The following is a 13,708-nucleotide window of genomic DNA, read 5'->3' on the forward strand; positions in this document are numbered from 1 at the left end:
CTCTATCTTTGTCCCCAAAACGTCCTACATGCACTGTCCCTCTAATAAACTCAGTTCTAATCCTGTCCATCCTCTTCACTCCCACTCAACATCTTCAGCTCTGCTACCTCCAGCTCCACCTCCTGTCTTTTAGTCAAAGCACATTAATAAGTTAATAACAAAATAAAAACCCTTAATAATAATTGAAAATAATAAATATAATAATATGTTTTACCATTTCCACAAATTACAAAACCACAGGCTATGCTTTATAAACCCCACATTAAGAACCATGGGACAAGTGTACACTCAAATGAACTGGTGTAGTTATAGGCGTATAAAAATATAAGCCCTAATATAATTTGAAAGCATCTACCCTAAAAAACTGTCTATTTCAAAATTATTTATGTATTTATTCATTCTTATTTTTTGGGTAATGCTTTTATTCTGAACAACAACAAAACCTGTTGTGAGACAGGTGAATGTGAGAATGTCCATGTGAAAGCAAGTGTTAAAATGTTTCTCTCAGAAAAGTGCCACAAATTTGTTAGGTTCTAGGAAAGGATTCGGCACATTTTAATTGCAGGGCTCTGTTTACTTTTATTCATTTTTGTTTTTGTGAGTATCAGATTTATGCTGGACAGAGCCGTAGAGGATTCTGGTGTATCCTGGGAACATGAAAGCTGAGAATAAATTCATCACATGGGATCGTGCACACATGCATACTCATGTATACTCATGTCTTTGGGGAGCTGGGAGGAAACAAGAGAACCCAGTATAAACCAATATGGGTACAAGGAGAACATGTGGACCTGAGCTCATGATTGATTTTGGGACAGTGGAGCTGTAAGACAGCAACAAAGAATTGTGCATTTTTAAATCCGCTGTTAAAAAGGAAAAGACCACTTATTGCACATGGCTTTGCTCATTTTCATGGAAAATGATTGTTCTCCGCGTTTTCGCTTTTTAAGTCCCATGCCGGCATCCGTAACGAAACAGTATCCCGGTGATGACTGTAACTGTGACACCGGTTTCTTCTGACACTGAATTCTTTTTAGCAGTTGCTGTCAGGATGTTTCCGGATTATTATTTGTATTATTGTTTACATTTTATTTAATTTTTCGTAGCGTTTTACGGCGCTGAATCTTATACTTGTACTACACTCGTACTTCCGCCAGCTCCAGCTACTCCACGTAGCACGCTAGCTAGTAGCAACACAGCTGTTCTTCGATCTGATGCTAATAAGTGGGTTTCGCTAAAATGGAGACAGTGTACACTCAGGGTATTTGGATGGCCGAGCTGCTTCAGTCCGAAACGAGAAATTATGAATCTTTCTGGCTGCTCGCTACTCATATGGGAGACCCAAAAGCGGCGTTTCTGCTCATTTTCCCAACTGTTTTCTACGTGCACAGACGAACCGCCATCGCCATCCTCTGGGTGGCTGCGGTGTCGGAGTGGCTTAATCTTGTTTTTAAATGGTAATAAATTCCTTAATTTAGTGGTTTTCAAACATGTAATGACCTGTGGGAGGGAATATTTCGCAACAATTATCGAGCTTCTCATCATTCACAACAAAAGAATCACTCCATATAATAATAATAATAATAATGATGATGATGATGCTACAGATTCAGCCTCAAAAGTCCAACTCAATGCCACATGAATCATCTAAAGCCTTTCAGGTTACTAATTTGTATGCATTGTCACAGGAAGGAAGTTATTCCAGACTTATGAACTTGCCATGACCTTGACTTCAAAATCGAGTCCAGAATCGAATCAGCTCATGCTCATGAAGCTCATCATCTGCTGGTTGCATTTCCAATTTCATATAAATCTTGTAAACATTTCAGCAGTCATTCGTCTGATAAAACACTGATAATCTCAGACAGATGTCTTGATGGATAGGTGGAAGAATGGAGCGATAGGGGAAAGAAAAAGATTCTTTTACTGGTCAAATGTACATTACAGTACATTGGAATTATTTTGTGGCATATCCCATCTTGATAGAAACTTGGGGTAGGAGCAGAGGGCCAGCTGTGATACAAAGGGTTAAGGGTTTTGCTCAAGGGCTCAACAGTGGAAGCTTGAACCCTCAACCTTCCCAGCAGACACCAGAGCCTTAATCACCATTAAAATATACGCTACCATAATTCTAAAAGTGGTGAAAAGATTAGTAAATAGTGACTTGAGTTCTTGAGTTAGAAACCTGGTGTCAGAACAGAGGGTGTGGACAGCATCCTTGGACCATAGAGGTTTAGGGGCCTTGCTTAAGGGCCCAACAGTAGAAGTTTGGCATTGCTTTGGCTTGAACTCCCAACTTTCCAAGCAGATCTCACAGCCTTAGCCATTGAGTGACCACTTTTCTAAAAGTGGTGAAAAGATGTGTAGACAGTGATTAAAAAAAGGTCTTGAAGACTATTTAAGAAAAACTATTTCACACATTTGACCTTGCTGTGACCTTGACACTGGTTGAATTTCGAATAAGTAATCAGCTTATTTGCTCGTCACAATCATCTCTCCATGTAAAACTCAATCACTTGTTCTTCATCCATGTTGAATAATTACAACAACCTTCGCTTTAATATAATAAACATAACTTTAGCATGTCCTTTTTTAATGAATGAAATATTTCAGATCCTGTCATGTTTTATCACTCCCATGTGATGTATTCACTTATATCCTCTCAGCTCTAGTGTTAATTCTCTCCTCCTGTCCTGTGTTGTCACTTTTATAGGGTGTTGTTTGGGGAAAGGCCGTACTGGTGGATTGGCCAGTCGGGTTTATATGTGAAAAACAGCCCTTCAATCCAGCAGTTCCAGTCCACCTGTGAGACAGGACCAGGTTAGGACACTAAAGAAAACATTTGTCATTGTTGTGTGTTTAGGGGTTTTGTGACATTTTTATTTATTTATTTATTCTTTTACATTTATGGCATTTGACATAAATCCTGAGTGACTTACAGACATATTTAAAAATCTTTATCGATAAATTCCTCTTGATACTGATTGACTAGGTGATGATCTTAGACAACACTCATATAAAATATTTGTTGGGAAGGGGAATATAATCAACACACACACAATAATCACTTCTGGAACATGAAGGTCTTTAAACGTCATTCGAAGACTGCAAGTGACTCGCACATCTAGATGAAGTTGATTCCACCACCTAGGTGCTACCCAGGAGATTCATGTCTTTCTTGTACCCTGTATGAAGGTGGGATCAGCAGAGCAGTGCTAGAGATTTGGCAAGAGCGTGGTACATTGTGGGGTGCCGAGCTGATTTTGACTTTGGGAGGCGTCAGTGTTTTAATTCTGATGTGGGAAGCCAGTGTAGGGAGCGTAGCAATGGGGTGGTGCAGGAGAATTTGGGAAGGTTTTGAATAAGTTGTACAGCTGCCAAGCAGGTAGCAGTAGTGCAGTTTTAAAATCACAAGCAATTGAACAAGCATCCGTTTGGATAGAAATGGACAAATCTTTCTGATGTGGTAACGGAAGGTGTAGCAACATAAACGTGTCAGTTTAGCAGTTTAGCAAACAACAGATTGGTCATGTTTATTTCAAGTTTTTGTGAATAATAAAAAAAAAAAGGTAAATCACTGACAGAGGGTTATGAAGAGTTCGTCAGAATTGTTCCAAATACCGTGATTTTTCATCCATGTATTAATTAGAACCAAATGGCTCTTGCATATTTATAACTCACTGTTACACTTTTCAGGGAGTCCCTCAGGCCACGCCATGGTCACTGCTGCAGTTTGGTGGGTGGTGGTGTCGGCCCTGGCCTCTTTTCTTCATTCTAGCTTTGGCAGGTTAGTCAGAATATAGCCGTATTTATATTTCAGATGTTTTCCTGCATCGTGGGATGGTGTACGTGTCAAAGATATACGGAACACTAGTTTTTATTTCTAACATGTACTCTGCTTTATACAGTAAGATACTCACTGCGATGCCTTACATTTTCTACACGCTGTTGCTGGGAGCAGTCGGTCTGTCTCGGGTCTTCATTTTGGCTCATTTTCCACACCAGGTCATTGCTGGCATTCTGACAGGTCAGTGCTCAAGCTCACATTATCACGTATTATATAGTCTTTACAAATCTTTTTATACCCCAATAATACATCAACAATAACTCATTTTTATTGATTAAAAAACAAGAATGATACCATGTAAGGATTTTATAACTTAAAGGTGAGAGGCCGTGCTGTCACATGACAGTAATTTACAGTCTGATGTGAACCAGGAGTATTTTAGGATTAGAAATTTGTTATATTATTTATGGAGAACCACATTTAAGAATGACAATGCAGAAGGAAGATTAAATGAAAGTAGATCAATCAATAATGAACAAGCAAAATACAAAATCTAAACATACAGTATATGCACATACAGTATGTACAAAAAACAGAGATATACATAATCAAGGAAAGAAAAGAGAAAGAAAAAAAGGTAACTTCCAAATAAATACCAGATAAATACATAAGTAAACAAAATGTAAAACTCAAACAAGTAAAACATACATTTGAAAAACGTAAGAGAATGCACAAGGAAGAACTAACTGTGAGGAATCAAAGGGATGTTGGAAACGTCGAAGCAATCCATTTTAAAAGAATAAAAAAAACTAAAAAGGCCCTTAGATGTGTTGAAAACTTTGCACATAAGTTTTGAGTGTAAGATTCATCTTCTGCGAATATAAGCTGAAGATATCACTAGGAGGGAGACCAGACCAAACTAAAACTTTAGAGAACAAAAGGGCAGGGCATAAAATGTGTGCTTAAAAAAGAATTCAAGGAGTGACTGCCAGAAGGTCCCAAGAATGGGACATGACCAGTTCATGTGATGAAGAGGGTCATGGCTTCTCTCACACTGAAAGTCAATATTGGGTTTAATTTTGGACTAAGTTAGTTCAGTATACATTATATATCAATTTCATCTGAAACAAACTGTGTCTAGGACAGATTAAACTTGAACTACTTCATGCAATAGCTGAGTCCCACCAAGTCTTAGCTGTAAACCTGTTTCCTATTGTTTCTTGATATGAAGAGCAAAGAAGGAAAAAGAAAAAAAATCAGGGCATTTATTTTTAAAATACTACCTTTTGATTTATATTTATGCATATTAATGTATATACTTTATAACTTCACCCAATCAGCATTTGCATGTTTATCTTTGTTTAAAAACATTATTATAAACTACAGTACTTCTACAGTGAGAGCGGATGCTATAAAAAATTAATCCACACCTTCTGATTCAAGAATTCAATCACATAAAATCTACTAAAATGTGTGAGATGGCTTTACACACCACACAATGAATGCTTTTTAAGATTAGGTGAAAAACACACTTGGACACCACCTGTATGGTATAAGCCAGGTTTTCCAATCTTATCCACAAAGAGCCACTGTGGGTGCAGGGTTTCATTCCTATCAAGCAAAAGCCACAGCTGATTCTACCGGTTTAATTAGTTGATCTTGGCTTTCAATAGGCCATCAGCTGTGGCAGCTGTGGTTTGCTTGGAATAGAATCCTGAAACCCTACCAGTCTTTTGCAGATAAGATTGGACACCCCTGGTATAAACATTTGGTTGAATGTGTCATTTGGGCTTTTTCAGGCGTTGCGCTGGGAGTGTTTTTAAACCGCACAGTGCCAGATCGTCGCCCCCTGCTGTTCTTCCTGTGCTCCAGCATGGCTTTGCTGTTTGGAGCGCTGCTCATGCATGCTGGACTGAAGATTGTTGGCATCGACCTCACCTGGTAAGTCCAACATTGTTCTTCACGTTGCGTATTAAGGAAAGAAACACTATGAGTTGCAATCAACATCCAATGAAACAAAACAAAAACTAACCTGAGCAAGAAGAAGAGTTTTCCTGATTTACATGGCTGAATTTGAAATCAGTAGGTTATATTTGGTCTGCTTTTTTAATTAATACCGAATGATATTGTTTAATTTTCGAATTGGTGACAAAGGTGTTCAGTAGGGTTGAGAACAGAGCTATACATTTTATTATAACACATCCATTGACATACTATACAATTGTGTGCCTTCAACTTTGTGGTAACAGTTTGGAGAAGAACCACATATGGCAGGAAAGGTCAGGTGTCCTAATACTTTTGTCCGAATAGTGTATGATTTGAACAGATATGATCAGCTCTTAAACAACTGAACAACATATTAACCATGATTTGTTGTCATCATCGAGTCTTTTTGTTTCTGAAATTTGTACTTTTAATGATCAGCAACATCAGTAATGTAGTTTCTGAACCACTGCACTTTTTAATGAACTCTAGGTCTGTTGCATTGGCCAAAAGGTGGTGCTCTAAGTCTGAGTGGGTTCGCATGGACACGAATCCCTTCTCTTCTCTGAGTCGTGATGCTGGTGCTTTACTCGGCCTGGGGCTTGCCCAGTTCTGGAAGCCAGGAGGATGGGCACTACCCTGGGTATCGAAGACCCTCTGCATGGCATTGTCCTCCATGGCCCTGTACCATGTGAGCCGGTTTCCGCTACCTACAGTTCCAGCCCTGCTCTTTTACTCACTCTTTTTCCTCAAGTATGTCATAGTGCCTCAGGTAGTGATGGTGCTGATACCTGGCCTGGTGCATCTGCTCACAGCCAAGCCGAAAAAGGACTGAGAGGATTAACCAGATTGACTTTTAATCCTGGGATGAAGTCAAAAATAGCCATTGAGAAAAGTGTATCATTAAATGGCTGTTCCAGGACTGTCATAATAGTTGTCATAGGATATAATACCACCTAAAATGTACAGATGACAGAGAAAATGTTCGTCTTATAACCATTCTGTCTGTATTCAGACTTTTATTTTCCATCCATACAGTACAACTGAAGCATTTCGATTTACAAGTTCATCTCACAGTTAGGATGTACACTGGTAATTTTACAGGTATCATTCCATATTGAGAAGATCGACAGATTTTCATATGACTGTCCTTTTTTTTCTCTTGTATCAATATGTATTTGCTTCTATACCAAAAGTGTTTGGTTGTCCACCTTGATGGGGTTTACAGGTTGAGTTTGTTTGTTGGAGCAAATGAACTACTGGATTTATTTGGATTTAAAACTATGGGAACTTCAATGGAGTGTTACAAACTAGAAGCCGTTTATAAAAGAGCACACAATGAACCGCTTCTGAATTCCATCGAATGTTGCAGTCAAGTGAGACCAAAGCCAAACTTTTTCTGACATGCAGATGAATAACATCATGTGCAATATATCACTATGAACTTTTGTGGAACATTGGTGCTGTGGGGATGTTTTTTGTTTTTTGTGGCCGTAAGGGTTGATGATGCTATCATTAATTCTGGCAGTAAATTTGTGTCCAAAATCTGTTTATCTGTTTGAAAATAAGACTTGGCAATAGATGGAACATTCAACAATTCAAGTACTGTGTACAGAATGCCATTATTGCTATTTCATACATGTTTTTTGTTCATGCTTCAAAAGTTGACTAAAAATCTTCTATTTTCCTGTTTTTTAAAAGAATGAGCATTTTTAACTGTGTTGTTCCACAAGATTTTAGAAGGTGAGAGGACGCCTGAGGAATGGAGAAGGAGTGTGCTGGTACCGATCTTTAAGAATAAGGGAGATGTGCAGACCTGCAGTAACTACAGGGGAATTAAGTTGATCAGTCACACCATGAAGTTATAGGAAAGAGTAGTGAATTGGGAATTAAGGATATTATTTAATTGAGAATTGAGCCACTTGAGAATCAGGGGTGTGGATATGAACATCACCAACATAAGAATACAAAGATGCTTAAAAAATGCATTAAGGAGGATCCAATATCCTTTACAAATGTCTCAATAGTACTGTACTACTTTTGAATAGCATTTAAATATTAATTTTATTTTCATTTAAAAAACATTTTATATTTTTTTTATTTATCTTACAAATGATGGCAGCATCTGTAAGACTTAAGATTGTATACTAGAAAATGGACACTAGGAGTGTTATTACAAGGTATATCTGAAAAAGGTAAGTCATTCTTCCCTCAGTTTGCCACTATTCTTACGTCAAATATTTTCAGCATTAGAGCTGATGTTATTGTCGGTGCAGTTTTATCGCAACAGCTTGATTGTTTCTTCAGGATAGCTAGAAGGTACTGTTAATCTCCCAATTTATTTATCTGTGGCTGCTTTGTCTGCCTATTCATCTGCCGAATTTCTTTTAACCAACCTTTAATTTAACTTTGAAATATACATAAAGAAGAGCTTGCAACATAAAAGATTCGCCTGCGCTAGGACTCATTCAGTTTTTGTGGCATTATGTGTGATAACAATAAGGTGCTTAGGTAAGACAGTGCTTTCACATGTACTGATGCGACTAAAAATAAACTGCCTCCCACTGGGTCCATCTGGCTACTTGTACCGCTGATCATTGTTTACCAGCTGAAACAGTAAGCACCGAATGAAAACCACATGTTAATGATAATGCTCAATCCAATGAAATAATTGCCCCTTCACCTGCTTGTTACCATTCAAGCATACCTCTAGCAAAGACCGTTTTTTTTTTGACTCAGTGCTTAATCATAATCCAGTTGTAGACAACTCATTGGGTAGACATTTTTTGACTCAGTGCTCGATCTGACTAAATCACAAACAATATTCCAGTCATTACACTATGTTTATTAGATCTTAAAGTTCTTGAAGTGTTGCTTACTTTCTCAACAAAACTGTGAAGGAGAAAAAATATTCCATTGTTGGAATGAATCATTAAAGGAAAAAAACAAACAAAGAAACGTCTAGAATTAAATAAAGAAATCCACCATGTCCACTACCAATATCACACTGTCAATTCACTAATAATTTTAATATGGTTGAGTACTGAAGTGTACATATATAAAAGTAAATGAAAGATGATATTTAATGCACACTTAAGTCAGCAGGTATTCGTCCAGCTGTCCAGTCTATACAGAGGAATATGACAAAGATTGCAGACACAGTGTTGGTTATGAATCACAGATTCCAGCATGATAAAAACACATTCTGTTTTATTGTAGTCATAGAACTTTGTCACAGCGCTCTGAAAGCTCACATTTACAGACAAGAGAACTCAGCGCGGCAAGCAAGTACAGTAATACGAACTTAAATGCAATTTAAACTAACAAAAAAAAAGCCCAGTTCAACTCCTAAGAGGTCAGTAGTGTGTTCGCTAATTAATGATTGGATAAAATGAAAGATTGAATGAAGTATTTGGGCACCAGCTTCATTTGAGATATACATCAGGTACACTTCAGCGTGTGCACACAAGGGGTGGCTGAGGATCTTGAACATGCATCTGTATTTACAGCAAAAGAATCTACACTGATTAAACTATTCCTTCCTATAGAAACAGACCTTAGTAGTCCTTTGTTGCCCTTTTATTTGATGAATCGTTTTGGCTTCTTGAGCTTTATCAATTAGTCCTGCATGAGAAGTGGTGAAGGGTTATGGGCATAAATATTTGAAATGCTTAGGCTTACTCAAGACAGAGGCTGTCTGAGTCCACTATGGAGAATGTGTCACATAGACAGTTTAAACACTGCACGCTGGCTATATTGCATTCTACTGCAAAGAGCGTTAATGAAAACTTGTCTTCAACTGTTCTTAGAGTTTCGGATTTCATAGTAAAAATCTTCTGGTTTCCGAATGCTACCAAACCTTGGACACCTGTCTTTCTGTTCCCCATGCTTGATATTTGCTTTATTTATTCATCTCGACATACTGGACCCTGTTGTTCCTTTGTCTCGTAGCCGTTAGCCATAACCCTGCAACAAGTGAAGAATTCGCTATAGAGAAATAGTTATGAATTGGTTACGCATAAACACATTTGGCCAGTATATACAGCACATACAGTGCGCTCTATAAAGGCTATTATATACATGTTTTCATAGCTTTTTAAAAACATATGTTTCACTCTTTTTACTGCTTAGTCTTTAGCTTTGTAAAAGAAAAAGAAAACAGATTGCACCAATAACAAGGACTGCTATTTCGATTTTCTAGTAGGACAATTAATTCACAAATAATAGTCCAGTGTTCACTCTAAGTTTGTTAGTAGCTTTGAAATCCAAATGAACCATTTCCCATGCCTTACTGTATGAGTTCCCATCGTCAGAATAAAATTAATAAAGTGCTTTTTTTTTCTTCAGAGCTTTCATGGGCATACAGTGCAGCGAAAAAAAAACAAATATCGTCACTGAAATGTTAAAACAAAGATACTATAGCTAAATATACTAATGCTTTTTATATTTTAGAACAATACTGTAACTGTTCAAACTGTTTCAAAAAAAAAAAAAAAAGGAACTACCGTCAATTATTCAACACCCCTGAAACATCCTTTTATATATGAAGAAGTACATGTACAAACTTTGAGGACAGAGAGAGAGATCTAATTTATATAAATGCGTCAGTTGATTAAAAAAGGTGCAAGACGGTTTTTCAGCCTTTTCAGTAACTGCAATAAAAACAAAATGAACTCATGATCACTTGACCACGGATTTAGTCTACGTTACAGTTCTAATGTATTCTCCATTCAGGTCATTTCTATATATGATAGTCATTTATATGTATGCAAATGAGGCTATTGAAGAACGAGGATAAAGCTCATGTAAGCTTTTGAACAACAGTGTTCTAAAAGTTTGTACATTCCCCTCTCTAAATCCATAAACTTTGAATCTGCGTTTTATTTTGTCGAAAATATGTTCTCCTGACAAAAAAGATACAAAAATAAAGATAACTTAAAATAAAACGAACACAGAAACTAGGTTTATGCTTTGATTTGTACATTATCGAACTCAGGTATAAATATTCCTTTGTGTTCATTCTGCAACTACAGCTTTTTTTTTTCTTTTTTTCTTAAACAGCATCGAATAATCCAACGTTATATACTCTGGAAGGCTTAGGAGTCCTGTTTAGAATCGCCTACTAGAGAGAGGAAATGATTTAAGCATTTAAATTCATGAACAGTTTGTGACTCACACGTTGTTGTTCACGATGCTCACTCACACTCATGTGGGATAATAACGGCAAGACACACACTGTTTGTCAAGCTGTGTGTGTTTGTGTGTGTGCATGTGTGTTTGTGTGTGCGTGTGTGTTTGTGTGTGCGTGTGTGCATATGCATGTTTGTTGCTTCAATTCAGGGAAGGTTCAGAAATGTGCTTTCACATAATGTGCAGAGCTTTAAAGAACATTCAGTAGTATCATATTCATGGAATTCGAAGTCCAAGTGCCTCAAGTCTTTTGCTCTAGCGTTAAAGCTTATGCCTCAAGTATACCAGAAGCAGGCACAGATCAAGGCATTAGCAGTTTCTTTCATCAAGTTGCAATTTATCAACATTACCCTCCCTGGATTAGTAGAGTTTCAAAAAAAGGTCATATTTTCTAGTTATTTTTCAATATTTTTCATTGAACCACCACCACATTTAAACAAACACTCACTCCTTTAGCACACATCCATTACACTATACTGGCCTTGTTACACATTTGATTCCACAAAGGGTCTCTTTGGTTTAATGGGTGAGGTGGGGCCTTGCCTGGTATCACGAGAGAGCTGGCGGTACATATTTTCCTGGTACGCCTGCGACACGGGCATTGTCCGTGCCACCTTCACATCCTGGTATGTGGGCACCTGACTCACCCGCTCCAGGAGATCCCTGTCACGGGCCCCTCCATTTGCCAACTTGCCCAGAGATGAGGGCTGTGGCTGGCTATAGTACTCATCCTCCAGCATGTGCCCATTTTGGGCATTGTTGGTCTTGTTGTAGTAGGCAATGTTACCTAACGAGGTGGGTGGGCTGTAGGAGGAGGCTGTAGATGCCTGGTGAATCAGGTTCCCTGGTGATGTAGGGCTGGTGATAACATTGTCCAGAGATGAGACTGGCCATGCGCGAGAAGGCTGGTGCAAGTACTGCTGCTGAGTCCGTGCGGTCTTGTCGATGACGCCCATGAAGGGCGTTGTCCTGGAGCGGGCTGGCTCGCTGGGATACAGGCCGCTTTGTGAGGGTGAGAGTGAAGATGGCTCATCGAAGCTGCGTTCGTATGCCACCTGTAGGGGGATCTCCATCTGGGCCATGGAGGACGAAGGCCTAAAACCAGAGGCTAGATTGGGACCAGAGCCTGAGGAGATATTGCTGCTGGATGGTGAGAAGCGCAAACCCACACTCTGAGAGTGGATTAGGGGTCTAGGGGTGGACATGTGCGGTTTCAGATCACCCGTGTTTGCACTGATGGGCCGACGCACCAGATGTGGGATCTCAGGTGAGCCTAACTGACATGGGGACATGGAGGATGCTGCTGCAGCTCTCTCCAACTCATGCTTAGAGACAGGGTAGTATGCAGCAGACTGGCTGCGGCTGATTTGAGGTGTCTGACTAAAGCGCATTCCTCCCGGACCTCCGGTTGCAGAGCGGTAGGCTGAGGCAGGGCGCTGAGGCACTTCATCTTTTCCCACTCCAGATTCGAGTACTCCTCCAGACCCACCTCGTCCTCCGTGCTGGCATAGAGCACCCACATTCAGACTGGACTGTACCTGAGACATGGACCTTCCATCCAATGAGGGCTGGTATACAAGACGGGCCTCCCGCTCTCTTTCTCGGTCTATGTCCATGGAACTGCCCTGGTACCTGCTGCTGAGTGGGTGGGCAAGTTGGCCATAGATGCCACTCCCGGGCTGGTTGGTGCGTACAATCTGAGCCACAGAGGGCTGCAATCGGAGGCCCTGGGCTTGGTGGTGCTGGGAGGACTGGGAGCACTGAGACTGCTGTGACTGGAGCTGAAAGGAGCGTTGACTGGTCATCTTGGATAGAGGTGATTTAGGGCGACTAGGCAAAGGTTCCTGCTGGTAGCGGACTGGAGATCCTGACTGGGACCGGTAGAGACACACACTCTCCAAGGGGGGGCTGGATCTGTATGGTGCTGTGCGACGAAGAGGGGAAGGTGGAGGACTCTGATAATCCATCCCCTGACCTCCACTGCCCATAGGTGGAGGGCTAAAGCGGTAGGAAGCTTGATGGGCAGGAGAAGTGTGTGGGGGACTATGTCGATAATGAGAATTCTGATGCGTAGGAGAGACACAAGGTGAGGTTGATTGGTAGCTTTGGCGAGTTGGAGATGACATTGAAGAGGAGCTTGGGTGGAACTCAAAGGCTTGGCCTCCTGTTAGAGCAACAGGAGATAGAGGTGGGCTGTGGATAATTTGGAGGCTGGATGGATTCATGCATTCAGGGGGAAGGCCAATGGACATGCCCTCCAGTTCCTGTTCCAAAAAGTCATCATCTTCGAAAAGATCTTGCACAGGTTCCATATCATCCAGTCGGGGTTCTGGGGGTGGAGTATGATGCGGTGGCTCTTCTTCTTCTTCCACAGGTAAAGGGGATGGAGGTGGGGATGGTGGCGGCTCAAGCTCAGGCTCCTCTGTTTGGGTGACTCGCCTGCACTCTTCCTCCACACGCTGCAAGAGGCGCACAATCTCACGATTGTTAGGACACAGTTTTATGGCTTCTCTAAGGTCCTCCAGAGCCTCAGAAAACTGCCTGCATTGCAAAATGAACGGTACAAATTTAGAGGGTATTTTAAAAATAGGCATAGAAAACTCATGCAACGCCAAGAAAAGAGCATGTAGATTATGTTAACAGGTTTTAGTGTTAGAAAGTCAGGGTAAAACCTACTCACTATTTCAATAATCGGACTACAGTGGCTTTAATTTATTTGTATTCCTTGAAAGAAATTTTAACATGCCA

General features: G+C 40.0%; 2 protein-coding genes across 9 annotated transcripts in view; one reads left to right on the forward strand and one right to left on the reverse strand.

Moving 5' to 3' along the window:
• The first annotated feature begins 938 nt into the window (after nucleotides 1-938).
• g6pc3 (glucose-6-phosphatase catalytic subunit 3) lies at nucleotides 939-10,250 on the forward strand. The gene is made up of 6 exons (XM_046854002.1): nucleotides 939-1,457; nucleotides 2,714-2,820; nucleotides 3,697-3,787; nucleotides 3,909-4,027; nucleotides 5,587-5,728; nucleotides 6,263-10,250. Exons 1-6 carry the CDS (start codon nucleotides 1,240-1,242, stop codon nucleotides 6,603-6,605), a joined length of 1,020 nt encoding a protein of 339 aa, XP_046709958.1. The 5' UTR covers nucleotides 939-1,239; the 3' UTR covers nucleotides 6,606-10,250.
• Nucleotides 8,961-13,708, reverse strand: part of tanc2b (tetratricopeptide repeat, ankyrin repeat and coiled-coil containing 2b) — a 193,163-nt gene continuing 188,415 nt past the window's right edge. For all 8 annotated transcript variants that reach the window (XM_046853997.1, XM_046853996.1, XM_046853995.1 and 5 more), the window contains one exon: nucleotides 8,961-13,501. In XM_046853997.1, the coding sequence (XP_046709953.1) occupies nucleotides 11,446-13,501 (2,056 nt within the window). In that variant the 3' untranslated portion in view covers nucleotides 8,961-11,445. The remainder of the gene's footprint in view (nucleotides 13,502-13,708) is intronic.

Source organism: Silurus meridionalis, chromosome 7 (genome assembly GCF_014805685.1).
Source record: "Silurus meridionalis isolate SWU-2019-XX chromosome 7, ASM1480568v1, whole genome shotgun sequence".
NCBI lineage: Eukaryota > Metazoa > Chordata > Actinopteri > Siluriformes > Siluridae > Silurus > Silurus meridionalis.

Coding starts and splice junctions, on each gene's coding strand:
- g6pc3 (XM_046854002.1), top strand. CDS start 1,240: ATGGAGACAGTGTACACTCAGGGTATTTGGATGGCCGAGCTGCTTCAG. Junction 1,458..2,713: donor CTTAATCTTGTTTTTAAATG/GTAATAAATTCC, acceptor TCACTTTTATAG/GGTGTTGTTTGGGGAAAGGC. Junction 4,028..5,586: donor CATTGCTGGCATTCTGACAG/GTCAGTGCTCAA, acceptor GGGCTTTTTCAG/GCGTTGCGCTGGGAGTGTTT.